This window comes from Aythya marila (assembly GCF_965140915.1).
Source record: "Aythya marila genome assembly, chromosome: 6".
Classification (NCBI taxonomy): Eukaryota; Metazoa; Chordata; class Aves; order Anseriformes; family Anatidae; genus Aythya; species Aythya marila.
The window spans coordinates 9,655,732-9,678,259 of NC_139047.1; the positions used below are offsets into that span (position 1 = coordinate 9,655,732).

Genomic DNA, 22,528 nt, shown 5'->3' on the forward strand with positions numbered 1-22,528 from the left:
CAAGCCTACAAAGCCATCCCAAATTCTACGAGCTGTAACCAGGGCCTCATCGAGATGGGGGGAAGACCGTAAGCATTCAAGTATCTTCCAGACTCTTCAGAAATTGGAACAAAGAAACTTTCTTTTCGAAAAAGAGACAATAGATATGTGATATTACTCTTCCTTTCCATATAGCTATTGCCACTGTAACAGCAGCTAAGTGAATGCATGTCTGCAGTGTGAGCAGTTTTGATAAACAGCCTCTGCGGGCCACACAACGGGGATAATGTATCCTTAAGTACTGCCAATGAGCTGCCATTCTGCACAGCCAATTACTTCTGTGCGTCTGTCACTCAAAGGAAAAATGACTGAGCCCATTAGATCAAACCTTTGTCACTGTTCCTAATGCACTCTTAGGCCTCATTAATCTGAGGGAGCAGCAACACAGCCGCCGGTGCCTCATTGCCTCCCCCACAACAGGCCCACGTGAATCTTCTCATCTCTCCCCCAAGTGCACCACGTTAATCAAGCTCTCCTTATTACCCCGGTCCCTGTCACGGCGGAGAGCGCTCTCTCTCTTAAATGCTCTCATTATGGCCCATCTTTAGAGCCGGCTGAGTGGAAAAAAAAAAAAAAAGAGCCAGAGAGAAAGAGAAGAGGAAAAAGCAAGTCCGATCACATTAATATTCATGACAATAATTAGTATTCTAGGTCACTGAATATTCATGCTATTAGTTTGGTTTTTTATGGGTTTGCTGGATGTCCTGATTGCTGGAGTGTGGAGGAAAACAGCATGGTTGGGACTTTAGATGTCAACGGCAGTTCAATACTCAAAACACATTTGTGAATTTTTTTTCCCTTTTGGTAAATCATCTTCAACCCTCCTGATGGCTTTAATATTTTAAAATCACTGGGGGAAAAAGAATGAGCAATTTTGCAAAGGTCTTAACATCCAACTGGTTAGTATTACAACGTGCAACCATCAAAACTCGGCAAGATTGCATCGGATGGACAAGACAGATCCGTGATTTTTATGCAGGATACGGCGCAACAGAGGCATAAAATCAACCAGAGTGAAACAGGCTCAGCCTGATCAGCAACGCCTGCATCTTGTCTGGCATCTACAGGCATCTGCAGGAAGGTTCACGACACATTTCTGCTGTTCAGCTAGCTCATCGTCAGGAGATGGACACCGTTCGCCCATGTAAGACAGAAGGAATCCTAAGACAGCACGTCGTTTCCTTCCTTCTCTAATGAAACAACTTAGAGTGCCCTGAAAATCCAAGCTAATTTGTTCTTTTCCAAGATTTAACCAATGCAGTGTTTTTATCAAATATTTCCTTCTTTAGCACTAATATTATCCCTGATAGGAGGGAACAGAGAGAACTGAAATTGCAAGTTTCTCTCTGTCTGGTTCTGGAAAGAGCAAATCTTGGCATGAACAAACTGGAAGAGATGACCTTGAGGGATCACCCTCTAGTGGGATGAAAGGGAAATCTCCAATGCACTTAAAAACTGGGCTTCTTTTTCCCTTCAAAACGTGCAAAGTGACAACTTCTCCTTTCATTCACTACAGCTGTATATCACTGAACTAACAGCAAACCCAACCGAATGGAAAATTGACTTGGGTGATTAATGACAAAAGTAAGCCACAAACTTGCGTTTGTGATCTGTGATAGAATCGTAAAACTCATGCTCAAGTGAAAGCAAAGAAAACATTTCATGGTAAGTCTTCTCATGTACAACATTAGACTACAAAATTAGTAGTAAAATGCTAACCAGCAATCTCTGGCCTCTTAAGACTTCAACCAGATAAATTCTGGCATTGTCAAACCAGAGATGAAACAGTGCACCAGCACAAAGCCTCTGTCACCTACAAGTAAGGAGTTAAGAGCAGATTCAAGACTTTTGGACCCAGTTTTGCATACATTTGCTAATACACCCAAGACCTACAGGCTTTGGAGCAATTGCCAGTGACAGCAAGTTCTTTGCTTGACATACATTTTTACTAATCAGAACCTAGTTAACAGCTTGATCATAACAGCTAAATTATCACAGTAACCTCCAATTGATAAAGAAATAACATAATCTATGAAAAGACAGACCCACAGCTGTACATTATGCTTCCCCTCCTGCATGTGGCATGCCACACATCAGAGGGTATTGGCTCTCTCTGGACTCAGCAGCTACGATTCAGGTGCCATTGAAAATGGATACCCAACATGATAGGTAGGACTGCAGATAAAATAGGCTTAAAAGGAAAAAAATAATGCTGTGTTTAAAGAACAGAACTATTAGATGTATTAGAATCCAAAGACACTAGATCAGAAGTCATATACTGAAGGTATACCAGTCTAATTTAGAAATCAATTCTCCACCTTCTTAAAAGAAAAATCTGGAAGGCAGCCATTACAATTCAGCCTGATTCCAAGCACTTCAGTGTGAGATAAGGTTATTTAATGACCACTGCATTGATTTGATAGATTTTCACAATTAATAACAAATAGAAAACGCACATTTGTAAAAATGTGAAGATGGTGTTCTTTGAACATGTCCAAAATGTCACATATCGTTAGCAGATAACAACCTTTAACATACTTAATGATGGCTATGGAGCTAACACATTTTAGGAGGCTTCAAATACTGTACATCCACTATCATAAGTAAATTTAATAGCACCGAATTATTTAAATGAACTGTTAATCAGGAAACAACTTATCCCTACACCAGATGCTATTTTTAGATGTGAACTTTCTACATCAGCAGCTCCTGCTGTAGCTCAGGCTTTGGGTTGTTTGCAGAGGTGTGCTGTGTGTATGTGGGGAGGTTTTGGTGGTGGGGGCAGCAGGGAGGCCTCTGTGCACAGGGCCCTGGCGCTGCCCCATGTGTGAGCAGAGCCAGCTCCAGCCTGCGAGGTTGGTGCAGGAGGAGGGCAGGAGAGAGGCCCCCGGTGGAGCAGGCTGTCCCCCTGCAGCCCACGGGTCCCATGGCGGGGCAGGTCTTCATGCTGCAGCCCCTGGAGGAGGCCGGCTGGAGCAGGTGGACGTGGCCACAAGGGGAAGGCCAGGGAAGGCCGGTGTCCCACAGGATGAACCCCAGGCCAGAGCAGGGGCAGACAGCAAGCACCAAGGAGCAGTGGAGCCACGTCCCAGGGCCTCGCTGCAGCCCCCAGCCATCGCCTGCTGCACTGCACTGCTCGCTGGGGGCTCTGGTTTGCTTGGAAATAAATGACTCCTGGAAGAGATTACAGGATTAAGATCACTTTCAGGTTGCCAGTTCAAAACTAACCTAAGGTGGGAGTACTGAAATCCAGTCCTGCCCCTGCTCCAAAGCCAGCAAGAACCAAGTCTGCTTCCTCAAGGCGTAGAGGCTGGCTCACTGTGGTGCTGGCTCTAACAGCATTCCCATAAGCTACCAACTGCTAGATGAACTTGGAACTGAGCAAGTCCACAAGTTACCCTCTTCTGAAGTACTTCCAGATTAGGCACATCAACAATATGATGTCCAATACCATTCAAATTTAAATTTAAATTTACATTATTTAAGTGACTTAAGCAACAGTAAACATCTTTGCTTTAAAAGTAACAACTTCAGAATTGCATATTAAAAGCAATGAGCTTCCATTTCCCCCGACTCACAGCTCCCTCCCAAGCTAGCAGACAAGTACAAGCACCTTTCATAAAGCCCTAGTATGAAATTTGTGATTTAAAACCTTTACGTAACAAAAGCAAGACAGCCCCATCCCTCTGCACCGGCCTAGGAGAATCAGACACAATCTCAGCTGTTAGAAGATAAACCCCAAACTATACTTCCATAGAAAACAAGAAAGTACAGAAACCACGTTTTACTTTTAAAGTGTCATGGCAAAACTTCTAGAGAGTGAAAATGAACCTGCCGCCAGGTAAGCCCTTTGGCTTTGCAAGAGGGGAAGCAGCCTTACTTTCCACTAATTTGTCTGTTTTCTTACAGAGAATATAACCTTTTCGCACTCGTTTCAATTCCAGATTGGTTACTGCCCTACCACATACATGCTAAGGAAATGTTTTTTCCAGCTCTTGTGCCGGAGTGGAAGCCTAGCAGGAAACAATCATGTTATTTTCCTTCATATATTCTCAGATTGGCCTTTATTTTTCTTATGTCTCTGAAATGGAAACCTGTGAGGATTGGAACTTGGCTTTTGTTGTTGAAATGATTATTTCCCCGAGATCTGCTTCCAGATGTTTGGGATGTAAGCACACTTGCAGATCAGGATAGCTGTCACAGAGATGCTTATTATATGTCTGTGTTTACCAAACAGTCTTTAAAACCAGAGAAACAATCTTGTTCAGAGAAGTGCCCCAAAGCAACGTGAAATTCAGTGTGCTGGGAATGACATGCTTTTAATTTTTTTCTTTTGTGACATCTGCATTAACAGATCTAACATAAAACTTTCTCTTACTACTTGAATATTTCAACTCATATTACCCAATAACTGCGTATATCCCTCCTGAATTCATGACTATCCCCCTAATTAGCTTAATTCCTTCTCCCATTCTTCCTGTATGACTACATACAGCAGTCAGGCCTGAGATTCAATAGCACAGTATTTAAAATGCAGACTAATTTTATTGATTATTTTTCAACAAAGTTGAAATCTCCTCTTCCCTATCCATTGTTTAATATGTAGAAGTCAACAAGGATAATGACCAGTAAACTCTAAGTCCAGTACAAAGGCTCTGTAAAGATTTGCAAACTGACTCTTTTGGTTTTAATGTTTGCCTGAAAGTAAGTTCAACCCTTTCCAAGAACATACTAAATGGAAAATATGCAATTTCATCAAAGAGATCCTTTTAGTGGTATTGGGCTTATCACTGTGTATAAGCAAAGAACCTGAATTTGATTTCCAGGAGCAATCTTGGACATTTTAACTGAGTCCTGGTATTCTTGTAATATCATAACTTTTTCACTAAACTGTACACAATTATATAACAGCAGAAGGAAAATTAGCCTGTTCCTGATCACATGGAACAACTAAATGAAATACCATCCTCAGTTCTAAGCATGGAAAATACTACTCTCCTCCACATATCAAATACACATTGGCAAAACCACAGAAATACAAAACATGACTGTTTTGGGAGTGAGCTAAAATGTAATGCAGTGAGAATGCAGGGTATTTGCATGGCTACAAATAAAAATAGCAAGTGTTGATTTTCTTTGTGCTTGGTCCAAACCTCCTCAGTACAGAGCAGATCTGTGTACATAAACTTGTCAACGGGAAAACAGTAACAGACAATTTCAGTCTGAGATCAATTTTAAAACATCACTCAAAATGAAGACAACATTGTGCCCGTATTAACAACTGAGAAAACGCTCTGAGACAGCATGACAGACAGAACAAGGGATAATTTGCAAATATCTTTAGCTGCATGACAGATAACTGCAGAGATACCCGGACTCCTCCTGGCACTGTGGGAGCTGAGCAGTGAATTCCTACAGGTGTCACACTGATCAGAAGCTGTGACCCCTCTGCATAAAAACCACTGTCAATACACTTGAGCACATGAAAGTTGAGATTACCAAGCCAAGCACAGCTTGTAACAATGTATTTTTACAATACTAACACTCCCCATATATTTTAAAATCGCTGTCTGCAATGCAGCTCTCCTCAATCTTACCTGAATGTGAGAGTATTGGGAATGACATACGGACCGACACATAGCTGAGCTGCTGCCAGGTATTTCCTAGATCTAGTCTGCTGTAATGCCTTTTTTTTTTTTTTTTTTTTAACTAGTAATCGCTGCTTGGATCAATCAGCTGTTGATTGATTTCAGTAGGCTTGGAAAACATTACTCGGCTTTCACAATAAAGCTTCTCTAACTTGTTGCTCATGATTACTCTGCCCAGACATGCAACAACCAGACAGACCTCAGATCTGGCCTTTGGAGTAAGGAAGATTCAATCAAAGAAGCTCATGCAGAAGAAACAAATTTTACGTAAAAAAAAAAAAAAAAAAACAACCAACAACAACAAAAAAAAACAACAACAAACTTTGGGGGTGATTCAGCAAAAAACTCCTTTTGTAAAGAAAAATCCTGAAAGAAGAGATATGGCTGATAACGAACAAATGTACCAGCCTGACTTTTAGAAGCAATGACTATGTGGAAAAATACTGCAGCACGTCTGAAACTACTGCACCGTGCATGCCACTGAACGGCTAAAATGCAACCGCACCGATGTGCACGTCTGAACTGACCCCTCTCTCTCACTAAAACCTTAGCCTACACCCTCTGCACCCAAAGTGGGCACAAGACAGCAGATAGCAAGGTATGAGCATGCTGACTGCTGCCATGTAGAGCACCAAGCTGTTTAGTCCCACCTGCCTTTACCTGCTCCCCCCAGTAAGTTATAAAGATGCTTCCAGTTATGCTTCCAGCCAGCTATAGGGGTAATATAATTAATACATCACTGTTTGCTTTATCAGTGGGAAGAGAGCCATGCAAAGATAAGCAGGTCAAGATCTTGCTTAAGGTTAAAGAAAGATCAGTGTAGCTTCCCAGCTGCATGAGAGGGGAAATGAAGGCATTCAAGTGGGTAATGATAAAGAAACCAGATTCGCCTTTCCTTGGATACACTCTTTTATATGTTAGGAAAGCATTAATCAGTTTAAAACTTTAATTGTAGGAGATATTTAATTAATTAAAACTTTAATTGTGGCAGATCTTTTGAGCTGTGGTAGCCAGGCATCAACAGAGAAGTCTTTCAGTATTTTTAAACAACATGACAAAGAAACCTAGAGAAGACAAGGTGCAACTATCTCCATCATGGTATTTGAAAAACTGCCTAAAAGCAGAGCTGTTTTCCAGCATTTGCACTTTCTAGCATAATTCACTTTTTTCTTTCAAATAAATTGCTGTGTGACAAAACCTCAAGCTAGCCACAATACCTACACAGTGGCTAACACTACCAGCGGATACAGATGCCTACTGTGTATTTTCACATACAGATAGCAATACATATACAGAAACCCCTGAAATAAAAGGAATATTGCCAGTTTCATTGAAGCCACGTACAAGCTGCTTCCCTCTTACCCAGAAATCTAAGCATAGGCCAAAATATCTCAGTTCCATGTCATAAACCTCCAAGTATGCATCACCACATGTTTTCTACAACTTACGTCTCCGGAGCAATCAAATTACTTTCGCCTGTTTCAGAGTGTTTGGATGTCTTAAAAGCACACATGCCTTTTCTGTTGATACATTGACTCACTCCAGCACTTTTCTTCCCCAAACAATGGGATATGTTGAAAAACACCCCCTGTTCCCAGTCATCTACATTAAAAAGCAAAATGGAAAAAGCAAACCAACCACGAATAATTTTGTCCTATGAACTCTTCCAGTGACAATGCCAGCTCCACGCCTCTTGAAGCACAGGTTACAACTTGAAAAAGGCCCTGATGAAATCATGGCTTCAGGTCCCCAGCCAAACTAATACAACATGCCATACAAGAACTGTTTATCTGCAGGGATGTCTGCTCTGTGACACCACTGTAAAGCTGCAAGGCTTTATTTTTTATTTTTATTTAAACATTCATCTCAAAGAGCAGCATCTGAAGCTGGAAGGAAAATCCTCTTGCCCTAATGCAGGGTAATTTGCATTGTGAAAAAGCAGAGGAACACATTTTGACTCGAAGCATAAGATAACCATTACCACCCAACCGAAGACACTTGAACAGCAGGTCACCAAGCTCCTTCCTGCGGCTGCTCATCCTACCTGTGCGGTGCGGACTGCGCAGGGACAGAAGCGTGCTTGCGTGGTTTTGTCAGCCTGTGCTGGAGATGTCTACGTTACCCATAAACGGAAAAGGCACTCGGTGCTTTATGGACGTCATCCCAAACATGCTGACAGAACTTCTCTATTGACGCTATACCATTATGTGCTTTGTATAAGCTGCGTGTTTTACAAGATAAATTGTCTTAAATGCTTTTCCTTAATGCAGTTTTTTAAATCCATTTAGCTGTATGGACAAGTACTTCAGTGAACGATAAAATTCTTTGTTTAGAGCTCACAAGGAACTATAAACCACTTCCATAAACAAAATAAAATAGCTTTCTACAGAAGAATCTTGCTGCTGGAAAGTCCAAAAACTATGCATCCTTCTAAAGGCGGAAACAAGCAGCGTGGATGTCATCAGGAAGCCACAAACAGCCCTTTCAAATGACACAACTGTTTTTCCAAAGTATTACACTTAACAAGTCAGTAGAAAGGCAGCAACAATTATTCACAAATATTAACTTCTGTGAATTATGTATGCAAGTATAAGGTAACATGGATGTTGAAAGATACTCAGAAATTCAGAATCTCTTGTGGAGGCCAGATCAGTAATCAGAGAGGACTTAAAAGTTGCCTATCAGTGGTTACTTGGATTTATAAATTAGTAACAGAAATAATTCCCATCCTAGTGGTACAACTGCTTAAATACATTTGGAAAAGCAGTCCTTCCCTTGTTTGCCAAGCATTAAGTTGTCTTACCTGAATTTGGCGAGATGTGTAAACTGCTCATGTCCTTGGAGAGGCCATTTGTTTTGGGACTGGAAATGGGTGCACAAGCTGACGTAGCTCGGGGTGGCCTCTTTCCAGGAACTTTCACAGTGGTTCTCAGCAAGTCGATTTCTTTCCCATGAACATTCTGCATATAGTCCTGATAAGAGGGGAAAAAAAAACAGCAATATCAAACAGGTAGTTCTGTAAGCAATAGAACTAATGACAAAGTTTCATAAGACTTTTTTACATTAGATTTTTGTCCTACATCTGCCATCATCCACCACAGTATTTTCCCCTTCCTTCCATTTTCTAGGTAATACAGGCAACATTTTTAACAAATACACCCCAAAGTCTTGAGCTCTACTACATCCTCCACCAACAGCTAGGTGGGCAAGGTAAGAGGTAACTCACACCATGGCTGCTTCTGAGCCACATGTACAAATTCAGCAGCTGGCAGGTCCCAAACAGAACAAGAAGACGAGGCTGACTGTCTCTCATGAGCATGTTTTACTTGCAGCTCCTCTCTATTTCAGTGTTTTATGTATTTATCTGTTTCTCTGTAAAATGTGGCTGAAATTGGTTGACAGGCACAAAAGTTACAAAAGGGTACTGCTAAGGTTTCTGAAATTATAACACTGTTTCTTTAGAATGTGATCCTTCCTCCAAAAAAAAATAATCACAGCAGGGAGAAAATTATGCAAATCATGTCTGATTAGAGTAAACACGCTAAAAGCTGGAAGCCAGAAGTGGAAAAGGCTTTTCCTAATTCTTGTTTGGAAAGCACACAAAGGGGAAATAAGCAAATACCATCACTTGTGGAAAGACAATGGCCAACTGACTGGAGCCAAGCCACTGTTTTCTGAGAAATTCAGGAGGAAGTGAGCTGTGCAGTTCTACAAACTGTAAAAAGCTGCTGGAAGAACAGGCTCGTAATTCTGCTTTCCAGCTTCAATGGCATATTCTAAATTGCCTGTGGGCTTCTTGAGATGAAAACAGAAAAGCAAATGAGCATGGGTTTCTTTATCAGAGGACAAATGACAGTTCATTAAGGTGAGACAGCCACTGAATCTGCAATCCTGGGGTACATCAGAAGAGATACTTCCAGTAGAGATGGTGAATGCTAAAGCCGTTAACAAGTTTTCATGTCCTGGTACACACGATTATGGTTACTCACATTCCAGACAATGCAAGTGAAACTGGAACAAATATGAGGACAATCACAAAAAGAGACTGTATGTTATGAAAAGAAATGCAGGACAGGTCATGCAATATAGCGAAATGAAAGGCAAACGTTGTATGTCCGAGGATATACACTACAAGAAAAAAAGCACTTTGTACCAAAGACTGGAAAAAGAAATTGGCATAACTGAGTTAAGCTGGAAACCAAGGGAATGTTAGCCTTGAACAATCTTCTGTGGGAAGAAACTGGGGAAAAAAGTTCTAGCTCCTTTTCAGGTAGGACTCGATCAATTTACAGAAGACTGGGTGAAGCCTGTGCAAGCAAAGACATGCTGACAACGACATTTATTGTAGTTCTCCAAGTGTCCAGGACAAAATTTAGTCAAACCACAAGGTATTACATAAAAGACTACAAATATTCATTAGGCTGAGTCCAAACCTGCAGCATATGGGCCTCTGTGTACCACTAAAGCATCAACATTACAAGTAAATCTACCTGAATGGACTAAAAGCTCACTCCAAATCTAAACCGCTCCTGGCACAATACAGGGAACAATCAACTTTCTCATAAAAACCCTTCCACCTCTGAGAGTGTGTACAACACAAATTATATATTCTGCTCAAAACACATCAATATCTACTACTTGACTAGTATTCATTTTTTCATAGCTAAGATTAATCTGTGATAAAAAAAAAAACAAGACCAGAGCTGGCTTTGGTGGGATTTTTTGTTGGTTTTCTTTTTTTTTCTCCCCCTCCCCCTACTGCTTGGGAATTATTAACAGTGAGGAAGGGATGTCTGAACAGTTCCCTGGCTGAGAAAGCAGCCAGAGCTCTGCTTCCAAAAGAAACAAAGGCAATCCATTAATAAAAACTCAATTCACTGGCTGCTAGATAGAAACGAACGAAACAGTTTCATCTATAAATTATCAAGTTGGCATAACTTTCTTGTTCAGTGTCAGTTCTTCCCAAATTAAAATACAATAACCAGAACATAACTGAGCATTTATTGCTTATGGGCTGTAAAACGAGGCTTAATCAGATGGTGACTAAACCTCAGCATGTACTCCTTTTAATAGACACTTTTTATTTAACATACAACAACCAGAGTATTCCATTTAGATTTCATAATGAAGTCTTTATTCCAAATGCTTCAGATGAATAGAGTGCACATTTTTCCTGCTACCTTGCCAACTTGTGAGATGTGACAGGGCATTATTAAAGCCCTTTTAATTGAGAGTAAAACAGGCTTAGGTGAGCTATAAACAATTCAAGAGAGTAAGTCAATGTTGGCAAACAGGAAATAAATGCACTGCAGCCATACCATTATTATATGAAAGTGCCCGAACAGAACAGATGCCATGTAGGTATTAATGTCAGTTTAAATATTTATAGGGATATATCAAATGTAAACAATAAAGACTCTTTCATTGTGTGCAAGATGCATAGCGGTAATCTCCGCGTTCCCCTGAGAAGCAGGAGAGGAAAGCACCAAGTTTCCAGTCAGCAGAGCATCCAGCCTTGCACATGCTCCTTCAGATCTGCACTCGGGGAATAAAAGTTAAAACTACAAAATAATGTGGCGGCTTCAGAAGTGCGATGTATGGTTTGATCAGATTAGAACAGATGAGGGTCTTGCTGTCATCTGGAATATGCTGTGTTAAAGAGAAGACAGCAAGCCTGATTTTGATATGCAAATGTTACAGATATAACTCCCCTAGATGTTAGTTGTAGAAAATGCTGATCCGAGAAAAAAGGGGAAAAAACCCTTTAACAAGGCATGAGGGTAATTCAAAGCCAAGTACTTTTAAACAGCACTTAACAAGTCCCTAGAGCCTACTCAACAGCGGGCCACCCCAGAAGTGCCATCTTCTGCCCCTCAACAGCTTGAAAAAGTAGTAATTGCAAAGCCATTTGCATTTTTCTTCTCAAGTTGTCCATGTTCATCATTCAGCAATGCAGGAGAAAAAAAAAAAAAAAGCAAGCAGCAAAGCTAAGGGAACCCTCCCCAAACGTGTCGATAACAGGATAACCAAGCGCCTGAGTCCCCCGCACCCCTGCTCTTGCACCTTCGCCATCGCTTGTTTTTTACATTTCGCTCCTAATTATGTTGCATCTATTGCCATACACTTAATTAGCTGCATTAATGTGATTTCTTTTCACATAGTCAAGCAATTAAGAGCTATGATTGAGTTTCATTCAATTAGCCTCAACAAACATGCTAATTGATGTCCCAGATGCAAATGAGGTGCAATGAGAGAAACCTGCTAGCAATTGAGAGTTGTGTCGGAGAGACCCACGGCTCTCAGCTCGCCGGCAGAAGCGCAGCTTAACATGGCTGCTTCCTCCTGCGGAGGGGCGAGCCGAGCCATCGGTGCCTCGGTGTCCCCCTCGGTGTCCCACCTGCATCCCTACAGAACAACGGGCAGCGCTGATCCAGGCAGGGCCGGCTCCAGGTCTCGCAGCAGCGCAGTAAGGGGAAAGGCACACGGCGTTTTCCTGCAGCTTGGTAGGCACTCCTGACGCTGAAAACCACGGTTTCTTTATCTGAGGACTGTGAAAGGTCTCCATCTAATCTGCGAGCCTGTGAAATACTACACAGGTAATGGCCTACAGTTATCAGTAACTGGCAACTTAATCTTAGTCAGCTGTGGGGCAATGCTGCTGCTTCCAGTTAAGGCCAGAACACATCAATCAATCAATAATCCCTAAAAATACCCTCGCTATATTGATTCTCATTGCTTTTCATCCTGAGGTTACTGTTAGTAGTTTGCTCAAATATAGGGCTGCCGAGGTGTTAATTTGACTACTCAAGGCCATTGACCATTATCTATAGGACTAAATAAACTGTTAAAATACCAGCGAAAGTCATAAAAACTACATTGACTGAAGATGACACAAAATATTATTTGACGGCACTACAAAATGAATTGCCTTGAGTAAGAAAGAAATGATGTGCCATGACACAGAATAATGTAAAGTAAAATTACTTTAGTTCTGGTCTTAATACAGCTCTCCGTTTATAGCAGCAGAAATTAATTTAACCAATTCAATGGATAAAAACCTTTCAGCCATCAAAATTGGGCAAATAGGTGTGCTTTCTAAGCAGATGTACCAAAAATAAAGGGGTATTTTGGCGTTCCCCTTTTTTTTTTCAGTGCCAGTGGCCGCAAACAACCTTGCTGCTATGCATTGCAATGGCTTCTGATGGCCCTCAAAACCAGAGAAGACACTCCACCAAGGGCTGAGGGCTGAAACTAGATGATGTGATGCTTCCAGCTAGCTGCTCGCTTTCTCCCAGCAATACCCACTCAAACAACTCTTGTTCCACAGCCACGCTTAACACTCCTGTGGCCCACTGGCCCCTTCCTCCATGAAGCTGGTTCTCAAACTCACAGCATTCAAGTCTACCACAGTTGTCTCAAATCCTTCACTAAATGACATCAGAGCACACGGCAGCACAGTTCCTCCCCAAAACGATCCTTAACTTACTTCAAATATTTTTATATATGAATACACACGCACTAGGTGTGTAAGCTTCTGGATATCAAAAAACGTCATGGAATATGAGGATTTTCAGATGGCTCTAATACAAGAGTCATCCTTGATTAAAAAAAAAAAAACAAAAAAAAGGGGGGGGAAGTCTCTCTGCTGCCTAGCTTGTATTCCAAAAGCACAGCATTTTATTATCAGTGTATTAAGCAAGATAATGCATACATGTGCTGAATTCCTTAATATAGCATTTATCAACTAGAACTTTGAGAACTAAATTCTCCAAGTGGGTGGGGTAGTTCAGTTCCACTCTAGTGGCAGCGAGGGCTTAGACTGACCCTTTTAGACTGAAATGCTTTGGACCTTACTCTTGTGCTGGGATTGCAGTGAGGAGGCCAATGCTGCAAGCTGGTCTTGGCCAAGACACCTCACCAAGATGACAGCAGGATCAGCTGTAGAAGACAGCACTTAGGAGCTCTTCTGGTTGGGCTTGGATGGCAAATGGAGCTGTCCTGCAGAGAAACCCCTTTCGCTGGAGTTGCATCTTTTGTATCTCAGTGAATGGGACTCCAAGTTCGCACCCAAACCTCTCATCTCAGGATTGCCATGTGCCATTACATTAACATTTAAAAGAAACATTTTCTCCCTCCTCTCCCATACATTTCTTCTACCACGTACTTGTCCCACTACCACCCTTTTCCAGTGCACACTGTGCAAAACGAGACAGCTCCCTGCCCCCCTTGGAACATGGCCTTTCCATGTATTTAATAATACCTAAGTAAGAATATGACACTTTTTTCTCATTTTGAGTTATTAAAACGTCTCAGAACAAGCCTGTTTTACCAATGCTAGGTAGAGGTCCAGGCCCAGCACAGACAGCTAAATACTCCTTCCCAGACCTGCCACTAAGAAAACACCTTTATTTTGTGCCATTCTGCTGCGATGCTGTTTCCTGATCAGAAGTAAAAATAAAATAAAGACACGTGCTTACAGAAAAGAAAGTTCATGGTTGCATCTCTGGATGGCATTTGAAAGTCTGAGGGTAGCACGTGTTTTGAACACGATTCCCCTTTTGGAGCTGACGGTGGCGACCCGCACAGCCTTTGTTCAGCACCAAGTGCCTGGAAAAGCAAAGCCCCGGCCCCTTCCCTCCCAGGCAGAGCAAACCCCAAACTCCAGGCAGGCTGGGATCGGCTGAAGCCTTTACTTTTGTGCGTGTATACGGCAGTCAGACGTTTTTATTGCAAAATGCTGTCTGGAAAAGATGCAAAACAAAATTGCTAAACTGCAAAAAGAAGAAAAGGGAGGGGGGGGGGAACAAAAGGCCCCCTTCCCTTTGCTTATTGAGTTCAAAGGCATAACATGCAGCACCCTGCAGCAAATGGGAAGCTACACTAATTTTAAAGCCATAAAACGCTATAAAGTGCCCTGCGGGGCAGGACTACACTGAAGCTAGTTGCACCTAAATAAGACATGGTTCATTTACTTCGCAGCTTAGCCTAATGTAATCATCAGCGGATTTCTAGCCTAGAGTTGTAACAGGCAAATAGCCGATACTGCGGAGGCGACACTCCCAGCCATTGAGGGGCCTCCACTAGATTGCTGTTGATTAGAAAATTTTTCAGTTTTGACAAGCACTTAATGAACATAAATCGCTCCTTGATTGGTTTCCATTTGGGGCCACAGGCACACCTAAGAAGAAAGAAAAGTCTCCAACTCCTCTCCCCACCTTCTTCCCTGCACGGACCTCGGCAAGAAACCTACGATCAGGTTATGAGCCACAGTGGAATATATTCATCAAGTTTTCCTGTTAATGTAGCCATCCTCTCCTCTTGCATATAAACATGGGCATAATATCACTCAGCTTCATAATATATAGTTAAGCTTAAGAAAAACAATGAAATGCCATTTTCTGAGGAGACCATGGGAATGAAAATGCGTTCTGGAAGACGCTGATCACCCTAAAGCACTCTGTCCTGACAAAAAGGAGGTCATCTTGAATCTGCTTTATTCAAATCGGGAATAAAGAACATTAAATTTCAGTAATAAAAAGCATTGACTATGTCTATACCACAATATTAATCAGTCCAATCAGTGTTCCAGTGGTGGTGGCAACAGTTTCAACACAAAAGCAGTTTCAAAAAATTACGTTTTTTTTTTAAATGGATCACTCATTTTCATGAAATGTTAAGACAACTCTGTCTGCACTTCACTTCTCATTCAGACTTTGTAACAAGAACTGCTGTAAAAGACAAATTTGAGTTTTACCATCGTGAGTAATTTATGAGGCATTTATATCCACAGCAGTTAGCTCTGCTGGACAGGAAGCTCTAATTTTATAAAACCCTGTGATTAATTAATAGCTTGGCTTTTGTCATTAATTTGCAACTCATTCAGATACCAAAAAAATCTTCTCTGCCTTTTTTTTTTTTTTGGAGGGGGGGCACAACAATGAAATATATGCTTGCTGCTCCTTACTATGTACTGCAAGTTTGCACAGCTCTGCAAGTAGCAGTACTGCATTTGCTACAATAGCCTACACTAATGATGTGATAAATCTTGTCATACCCTCTGAAATGAATGGACTTGAAACAAAAAATGCTTCACATTCTCCTTGTTTGTGCATTTACTGACCTGTGAATATCTGTAACAAGTCACAGAAGTGATTATAAGAAGTTGCTGTGAATAATCAGTCTTCCTCTCCTTCAACACAGACAGCGATTATGTATTTTAGGAGTATTTCAGAGTGTCGCTTGCTGACCATCAGTAACTACAGTTTTATTTTTCACTGAGCAGAACAGGTGCAATGGCACTTTCAAGCAAGACTATTTTTAGTTTGAAAGGACACAAAGCCAGAGGGGTCAAAATAACTTGCCTTGACAGCTATCCCAAATTATAGGTCTCACTTAAGGACTGCAAACACATTTTAGCTTGTATTTTTCCCATCTATTTTTAAAAGTTTTCTCCCAAACTGAACTTCACTCCATTACCTTTTTAAGATAATTAAGCAGTTTGGCAGGAAGATATAGAGTGAGTGATTGACCTCTAAGAGGTAGAGGTATGCCACTTTATAAAAGCCATAGGTGGATCTCTGTCAGGCCTTTTGCTTCTCAAAGCATTGTGGATGATATATTTTTTGTTGGGTATCTTAAAAAATAAATTTACAGCAGCATGAGCGGCTCCCACTTTTCCCATAAAGGTCAATTATCCTCTAGTTATTACTAGCAGCAACGTAAATAGGCAACATACCAAGTCAGAATTAAGAAAGCCAAGCCCTGAGAAATTCACATCTCTAATAGTAGAAAGGAGCACGTTGCTCTGAGCACAGCTTTGATGAAAACACTTCCAGAAAGACTGCCAGCTGTGGTGAGGGGGAAAATGTGGCATCAACTCATCAACTGTAACAAGCAATCGTTATACACTTATTTTGTAACTGTTCCTATCATTCTGTTTTTCTATCGCAACCAGTGTTTTAGGCATACTAATGGATACCATAACTATAGTAAAATCTTAAGTATGACATGCGTCTAACAGATTTGTCCTCCTCACCCCTCAAACTATATCCCCATTTCTGCTCTGCAGGATTTGCTTTGATCACTGCTCTTTCCATATGGTAGAGCTACACGTGACGTGGAAAAACAACACATACGTATCATTTTGTGAGTTCGTAGTACTTACTTAGGCCTGACTTGGGGATTACTTGTGCATAGCTAGCCAACGTCCAGCTTTACATTCCTTTGAAGCAAAACCACATCGAAAAGCCTGAGAAAACCACATGGATCAGCAACACTACAAGATACCTACTTACGAGGTCTTTTCAGATGCCTTCCATTGCTCACAAAGCGTGTTCTTCCTGTAGGAAACAGCCAGTCCCCCACCCCAAGGCTCTAAGGAACTCGGCAGGCACAAAAACTGGGTCTGTTTTGTATCATTGTCTAAGACGGGTCTTCATAGCATATTGTTGAAGCCCTTGTGCAAAGTGAAGCCTAGTATTGGATCTGACTCTTTGCCAGGCTGAAATTTCGTTTATTTGGTTGAAGTACGGTCACTTTATTTGAACATAAACCATTGCTAATGCTTGATTTGCATTTGCTTACATGGGTTGCTCACCCATTAAGAGTTTTGAAACTGGCTGCTGTCAAATTAATTGAGCAGAATTACATGTGTGAATTCACATACTTCTCACGGAGGTAAGGGACAGGTTCATGCCCCCGACCACTGCTACAATCCTACACTCTTTAGCACAGGTTATCAAACCAGATCAGTGATGATGGGAGCAAGGTTTAACAGCAGCATTGTGGCAATACAGATGTCAGTGAGCAAAAGTAAACCTTGCTATGAAGGTACGTGGTATTTACATAGCATGCATGTCCTAGATGGGTTTTAAGTGATAGGCATCAGACTTTCCTTCTCATGTATTTAAGAGGCTGTTCTTTTTCCCTGTAAGTTGCCATGGTGCTGTGCTTTTATTTGAAAACAAGTCTAGAATAGATTAAACATAAAAGGGAAGAAAAAAAAATCCTTCCCAAAAATAGCTGTTTTCAGCTTTTTAAAATTTATCACTCCATCCATAAATGAGGGGCAGCAATGATGATGAGGATGCAACAGCAGAGAATGGACATCCACAGCTAAAACTTTGTCATCTACTGACCTGTGGCATGACGGCAACAGCCTGGAAGACAGACAGTGGTGAAACACCATCTATTCATCAGGATAAGGCTTAGATAAAGAAGCTGCACGTAGCACTGCCCAGCAGGTATCCCAGTGAATACATTTCAGGAGCCCTTACACATGGCATTCTGCCATTAAAAGCCAGGAGATGCCGAGACAAATTCCCATGGGTGCCTTTGGGTAGGCTGACACTGAATTTGTCGGCCAGAATTTTAGTCATCCACTCAATGGCTACACTCCACAAGTGTATGATGAATAGGTAGCTATGGTGAACTTTGAAGCCTGCGGGTCAAAGTTCTCTCTCATTATCCCCACCATTTTCTATTGGTACAGCTCCTCAGCATCCCAAGGGAAGGGAAGGTTTGAGGCTCTTGAAAAAACCTGACATGACCAAGTCAGAAAACAGTAGGGTGCTTATGTACATGTATTTTCTTTCCCCATTCTTCTCTTCCCCCACTTTCTTAAGAAGAAGGAATACGAATTTAGCTATTGTGTAAAATGTCAACCTGGTGGCATCTGTAGTTACTTATTTAGCTGGCACAATGCAGCAGTCATTTCAGCACACTACCCTGCCAAACAGGCCTGACCCTTCCAGGGATACCTCCTCTGCAAGTATGATACTAATTTGATTTTCACTCCCCACCCCAAAATCTTTCATTTTGTAGGCAATCCTTTATTCAGCAAGGACAACAGTACTGATTTCTGTGACACTGATGCATTCACTATATTAAAAAACACCTTCTTCACGTCTGACATGCTGCTGAACACATCTGACAGCAGAGACGACCGATCCGCTTTTGGCCAGATCTCAAGCACCAGTTAATACAGTGCCCGCTAACAACCATCACGTATTTAAAAAGCTTCTTCCAAAGCAAGAAATCAACAAAATTGGATGTTCTGACCCAAACCACAAACCGGAAGGACCAAGCTACCTTCTGAATTGGGTTTCTTCCTGCCACCACTAGAGGCCAGCCCACCGCGCGCTTCACAGAATTGCAACTGCAAAGCATGGAGTAACCCAAATTACCTGCGGATTCGAAATAACCCAAGTCTAAGTGAAAAATGCATGTATGGTAATTGACGGATGTACAGCCGCCTGATACATAAAGAGCGCTCTGCAGGGTATATTAACAACAGCTAACTGACAATAAATAGTTTATTGACAGTACCGAACTGCACTGCTCAAGTAGTGCAGCGGCTCTTGGAAGGCTAAAATCAATAGAAATAAAACATTAAGCCAGCATCATTTATAACATAAATCACATCACAGAAAGATTTTAACATGAATGAACATAAGCCTACATGTTCCTAGAAAGTGGATTTAGTGAAGGCGTCTCAAGAAGCCTGAGAACAAGTACTAGGCTTTGCCCAGTAGCTTCTTGGCAGCTAGGAGCCGAGCGTGGTCCCTCACCACGATCTACCAGAACACAGCCAAGGGAAAAGTAGTAAGTTACAAACCTCTCTCATCTATGAAAGGAGGTCTGAGCAAATGAAGTACATGGACGTGTACCTTTTCTTGGGAGTGGGGGGGCACGGTGGGGGATAGAGGGAAACAATTACAGGCTAGTAATTACTTCTTCTTTAAATGGATTCTCTCTAATCTCCAATGGATTTACCTCTAATCTCAAAGTAATTACCTCTAATCTCAATGGATTCTCACTCTGGGGAAGACTAAGCAGCTCCAGGGAAGCCGAGAGAGAAGTACTCTATTGTCTGCAAAGAGCGATGAAAAACTAACATATGTGCACAGAAACCGTCAGGAACAATAGAGCACTTGCACAGCGAGGACGGGACCGGGGCGCACACAGCGGCAGCCTGCCTCCTCTCCCTCGCTGACCCCGAGTGGCCGTCGCAGCCCAAACCCACGGGGGCTGCCTCAAAGGCACGCGTGTCTGTGCTTCCCTTCTGCCAGCCACGCTGAGGTACAAGTTGGGTGTTTCAGGACTACCTCTCGGCAGAGTTCCCCCCACACTGGAGACTAAAAGAACGGCCAAAGTGGCCGGTTCCACAAAAGGGAAAAATGAAAAACTGGACAGTCACTTCCTCCAGACGGTACAGGTAAGAGGGACGAGATTTCTGATGGAAAGCAGCAGTTACTTGAAGCTAGTTGCCATGTAATTTTTAAGAAATACAGAAGTAATCATGAGAAATAATAGCACAGCATGATTATGGCAGGAAGCAAGACTATTAAGTCTCGTGACAAGCCAGAGAAAATGCCAATGTTCAGCAGACAGGAAGAGCAAGTTGGTGCAAGAACAGCATCAACGCGGCCATGCTCCTGAGACATCACCCGCTGAAAGCAGAAGCTTTCTGCCAGATCTACAGAGAGGTCTGTAAGACCCAGAGCACATCTACAGAAATACATCTATTTAAAACCTTTGTTTTTTTTCCCTTAATGAAAACTTTGCCCAGGAGCTCACAATGACAGCAATAGGCGTCAAATGGCCCTAAAACGTTACAACTGGTCACCCTCTAATTTCAGAATACGATGGTAAAGCTTAAGACCTGAGACAATCCTAAAGATATTGGTGAGGGTCATACTATGTTTTCCGTATTTCACTCTTGCTTGTACTACAGAGCAAGTGAAGGAGCTTGGAATTCGCTGGGAATTACAAAACCTTGACTCTCTATATAGGTTCTGTTCTTTGAATTGCTCTGACATGGCACAAGTTCTGACAACTCTCACCTTTACTCCTGCTGGCCTGTCTGGGACTGATGGGATGGGCCAGTTTTGAGTCTCAGACCTGTGCTCCTTCCACTCCCAAAACCAAACCCAGGGACTGTTACACATACTGAGAAGGACTGACAGGGTCCTTGGGCAGACAATGACAGACATCTTAACATAAATACATTTTACAGCACGTGTTTTAATAGAAATGTCATTTCCAAAACGCTGTTCAGAATTATTTTCTGATTAAACCATAGCCACTGCACACTGACAAATACCAGAAAACTTTCTCATTCCTTACTACATCTATGAAGTTGTACTGTGCTATAATTTTCCTTTTACAATGCCTTGGTTCTTTTTTAATGGACAGCAAGTCCATAAAAGCATCAGTACAAACTGAAGGCTTAAACTCTTTCAGCTGCCTCTTGAAATCCAAGGGTACCCCTACTCCAAGGTGTTCAGAGGAACCTGACTGCAGACACACTGTCTCACTGTGGAGCTATATTTCCAATTATGCCTTTTTGAAGGGAAGGAGAAGGGAATGAAGAGAGAGAGAAAGAAGCTCCCCCACCAACATGGGCTCACCAAAAACATTCCCAGATGAGCTTGCTAACACTACTTTATAAGGGCTTGGTGGTTGCTGAATGCAGAGAGCACGTGCACTTACATGTAAACTAGGGTGATAGGTCAGTACACCATTGTCGCACAACGTCACGTATTTCTTCTTCCATTCTTTATTCAATGACTTGCCACTTCGCTTTAGCAGCATACCCTGTTAGAGAACAGAAGAAAAAAGATTAAGCATTATTTTGCCAATGCACACCTATTTAAGGCACAGAAAAGGACTAAATATAATTTGAGATATGTTTTCTCCTACAAATTCCTCATTTTCATATTTTTCCCATAATACATTTTTCTCCATCATAAGCTTTAGTGCTAGCAATTTAGAAGCAAAAGCTCTAAGCACAGCTTTTATATAGCAAGTCATGTAAACAGAAAAGACTGTGTAATGTCAGCTTTGTCCAACAGGTAGAGAAAATCATTTTGCATTCAACTTCATTCCTCCGGAAAGCACATTTTAACATGTCACAGAGTAGGTTACCTCTGCACACACAGAGCTGATAAAGACAACACACTTGGCGTGCACTTCCTTGCACTCTGAAATAAATGATGAATCTCAGGGTGCGTGAGGGTCATACTATAAGGCTCGTGCTCCTTTTAGCACGTACCTGTGGGTTCCTTTGTTGTTCAGTCTTGGCCTCCCACAAACAGGGAATGGTGCTCATTTATGTTTCCATTCCTGTTTTCAGTAAGGTGACACTACAATGGAAATTCTCCTAACTACTCATTCCAAACAAAAAGAGATGACACTAATGCCAGGCAAGAGCAGCAAAATGGTAACAGGCCAAGTACAGAGCTTTTCCAATAGCTTCTGGATAACTGGAGGAAAAAGGTACAGTCAATAAGGAAAGGAGGTGGGCGAGATGACTCACTTTTCCATAAATCATAGTCAATCTACACATCAGTGATGAATTTCAACAATCAATAATTGAGATTAAAAGTCATCATTGTGTTTAAATGGCCAAGGACTACTAGCACATACCAACCTGCTTTCTCAGCATAACAAGAGAAATTCACTTTGAAAAGCAGAATGTAACCTCTTGTACCACAGATTGATAGTAAATCAAACAATGCTTTAGCGTTGTTCTTCCCAAGGAAGTGTTCATTTCCAAAGCCAAGTCAGAAGGCAGTTCTCTGATGAATTCACACAGTAATCTGGTTACTGGAAGTCATAGCCTCTCCACCAGGACATTTCAGCACACACAATACTGCCACAGGTAGCAGTTTCACAGGTTAAGTTTGGAAAAAGCATTCATTTCTGTTAATTTCAATAAATCATCATCAGGAATCTAAACTAATACAAGTTTCGGTTTTCTTATCCCCATAAACAGTCTTCCCATTCTGATGGAATTTAAAGAAAAAAACGGAAAAAACATCACCAAGGAGGCAGAACAT

At 41.7% G+C, this 22,528-nt stretch overlaps 1 protein-coding gene across 7 annotated transcripts in view; it reads right to left on the minus strand.

The window, feature by feature from the left end:
- The window catches only part of AGAP1 (ArfGAP with GTPase domain, ankyrin repeat and PH domain 1), a 354,680-nt gene that overhangs the window by 116,681 nt on the left and 215,471 nt on the right, over positions 1-22,528 (minus strand). For all 7 annotated transcript variants that reach the window (XM_082763868.1, XM_082763867.1, XM_082763866.1 and 4 more), the window contains 2 exons: positions 21,180-21,284; positions 8,491-8,659 (listed from right to left, as the gene is read on the minus strand). In XM_082763868.1, the coding sequence (XP_082619994.1) occupies positions 8,491-8,659; positions 21,180-21,284 (274 nt within the window). The remainder of the gene's footprint in view (positions 1-8,490; positions 8,660-21,179; positions 21,285-22,528) is intronic.